The sequence below is a fragment of the Argentina silus genome, assembly GCF_951799395.1.
Source record: "Argentina silus genome assembly, contig: scaffold_153, whole genome shotgun sequence".
Taxonomy (NCBI): domain Eukaryota; kingdom Metazoa; phylum Chordata; class Actinopteri; order Argentiniformes; family Argentinidae; genus Argentina; species Argentina silus.
Window position 1 is genome coordinate 10001 of NW_028152800.1, and position 2500 is coordinate 12500.

At 53.4% G+C, this 2500-nt stretch overlaps 1 protein-coding gene across 1 annotated transcript in view; it reads left to right on the forward strand.

Moving 5' to 3' along the window:
- lnx1 (ligand of numb-protein X 1) overlaps window positions 1–2500 on the forward strand; it is a gene marked incomplete at its 5' end in the record, with an annotated part of 16249 nt that overhangs the window by 5719 nt on the left and 8030 nt on the right. Inside the window, 2 exons of the mRNA XM_083697880.1 lie at window positions 41–249; window positions 429–956. Coding sequence (XP_083554006.1) covers window positions 41–249; window positions 429–956 — 737 coding nt within the window. The remainder of the gene's footprint in view (window positions 1–40; window positions 250–428; window positions 957–2500) is intronic.

Sequence of the window (2500 nt, forward strand, 5' to 3'; positions counted from 1 at the left end):
CCGACAAAACATTGAAATTCTCCCTCTCTCTCTCTCTCAGTGCTGGCTCTTCCCCAGCTCCATCACCTGATCCCTGATGGTGAGGTCACCAGTATTAAGATCACGCGTGCCGACCCCTCGGAGCCGCTGGCCATCAGCATCGTCGGGGGCAACGAGACCCCCCTCGTGCGCCTGCTCATCCAGGACATCTACAGGGAGGGGGTCATCGCCCGCGACGGACGCCTGCTGCCCGGGGACATGATCCTCAAGGTAGTGTGTGTGTGTGTGTGTGTGTGTGTGTGTGTGTGTGTGTGTGTGTGCGTGCTCACATGTGTGTGCGTGTGAAAAGCAAATAGTATCACAACAGCGCTTTTCGACCAAATAGTGTTCAGACAAGACATTCCGAGACCCCTAACTCCGCCCCCCTCCCCTCCCCCTCTCCCTCCCAGGTGAACGGCATCGACATCAGCAACGTGCCCCACTGCTACGCCTTGGCCACCCTGAAGCAGCCCTGCCAGCTGCTGCGCCTCACCGTGCTCCGGGAACAACGCCACCGCTACCGCCAGCACCCCCAGCAACAGCAGCCCGGGATGGGGATGGGGATGGCGATGGGGATGGGGGGAGGGGGGGGCCACCCCCAACACCACCACCACCACCCCTACGCCCACGGGGGGGGCGGGGGCATAGGACACCCCCACGACGCGGCAGGGGGAGGCTACCCGCCTCACGGCCTGCCCCACGCCACGCCCCTCCGAGACGACTCCATCCACGTGGTCCTGAACAAGAGCGCCCCCGACGAGCAGCTGGGCATCAAGCTGGTCCGGCGGCCCGAGGAGCACGGCGTCTACATCTTCCACCTGCTGGACGGCGGCCTGGCGGCCCGGGACGGACAGCTGTGCGTGGCCGACCGCGTGCTCGCCATCAATGGGCACGACCTGCGGTACGGGGCACCGGAGCACGCCGCCCTGCTCATCCAGGTCAGTCAGGGGGGTGGAGTGGTCAAGGGGTCAGGAGGATGGTTGAGTTGTGGTTTACTGGGTTAGGGTCTCGTTGGCCTTTGTCATACGCCTACTTCCAGTTATTGTTTTGTAATATAATTACAATTTAAAAAAAATAACTAAAAAACATGAGTTGACATAAACCGAAATAATGAAGAAAAAAAATAAAAATAATAATAATAATAATAATAATAATTTTTAACTAGCCAGCCAGTGCTAGCGAGCAAGCTACATTAGCCTAGCGCCTACAAGTCACGTCACTCACTCGCTAGCACTGTCTGGCTAGTTAAAAAAAAAAGACTTCCTCTCATCGTTGATATGCATGCGTAACGCTACTGACGACAACAGGATGTAGGCATGTGGTGAAGGGCGGTCGTGAAGGGTGTCTGGTGGTCCTGTGTCTCGGCTGGCGCTGGTCTGCTGTGGCGTAATTGTGGTCTAATTGTGGTTAATGGTGGTGTGGTTCAGTGTAATGGTGCGCTGATGGCTGCTTTGTCCGTGCCAATTGCGATTAATTGTGGTTAATTGCGGTCATGTCTCTGGTCGAACGAGCACAGTGGCTTGGCTCTGTTTTTCTGGTTGATGGTGTGTGTGTGTGTGTGTATGGTGTGTGTGTGTGTGTGTGTGTGTGTGTGTGTGTGTGTGTGTGTGTGTGTGTGTGTGTGTGTGTGTATGTTAATTGTGGTGTGTTTCTGGTTGACTGTGTGATGTTTCTGGGTTCCTGTCTGAGGAGACTGGCTGGCTCTGGAGGGTCTCAGAGGACCCAAGATGGCCGCTCTCACAGCAGGCTGTTTCTGTCAGAGATTAAGAACCGGCGGGAAAGCGATTAAATTAGTCCAATTAAGGCGATAACGAGCTGGACTGGGTAATTTAGAAGTCAGATCTGCGCCTCAGAGAGCTGGGTCCTTCTCAATGGAGCAACAGGGGAGGGTGTGTGTGTGTGTGTGTGAGTGTGCCTGTGTGTGTGTGTGTGTGTGTGTGTGCCTGTGTGTGTGAGCGTGCCTGTGTGTGTGTGTGTGTGTGTGTGTGTGTGTGTGTGTGTAAGTGAATGAGTCAGTAAGTTTTAGAGTGGATGAAAAGAGAAAAAAAGGACCGAGAATATTGAAAGGGAGGTCAAATGGGGGGAAAGACATCGAGCTCGAGAGAAACAGAAGGATTTAATGGAAGTCCATGAATGAAAAAGTCCAAGAGAAGAAAAGAAAGATTGAGGCCCGTAGAGAGACAGCAGTTATCAGCGGAACAGCCGGCACTCTGCCTCAGTGTTGGGGAAGCAACTCTGAAAGGGATTTAACTCAATTACCAATTACTATCAAAGGGAAGACGTTGAGCTACGCTAACGCTAACGCTAACCTTGACAGAAAGAAAGTTTGCCCAAACTGAAGCTACTTCGAAAAAGTAGTTCACTACTCGGAGACTAATTCGTCCAGGACGGGACAGTCAGTTACTGGAACAGAAACACTCTGTGAAATCACTGAGAAAGATAAAACCAGGTACAAAGCAAAGTTGGCAGAGGCGGTGAGGGG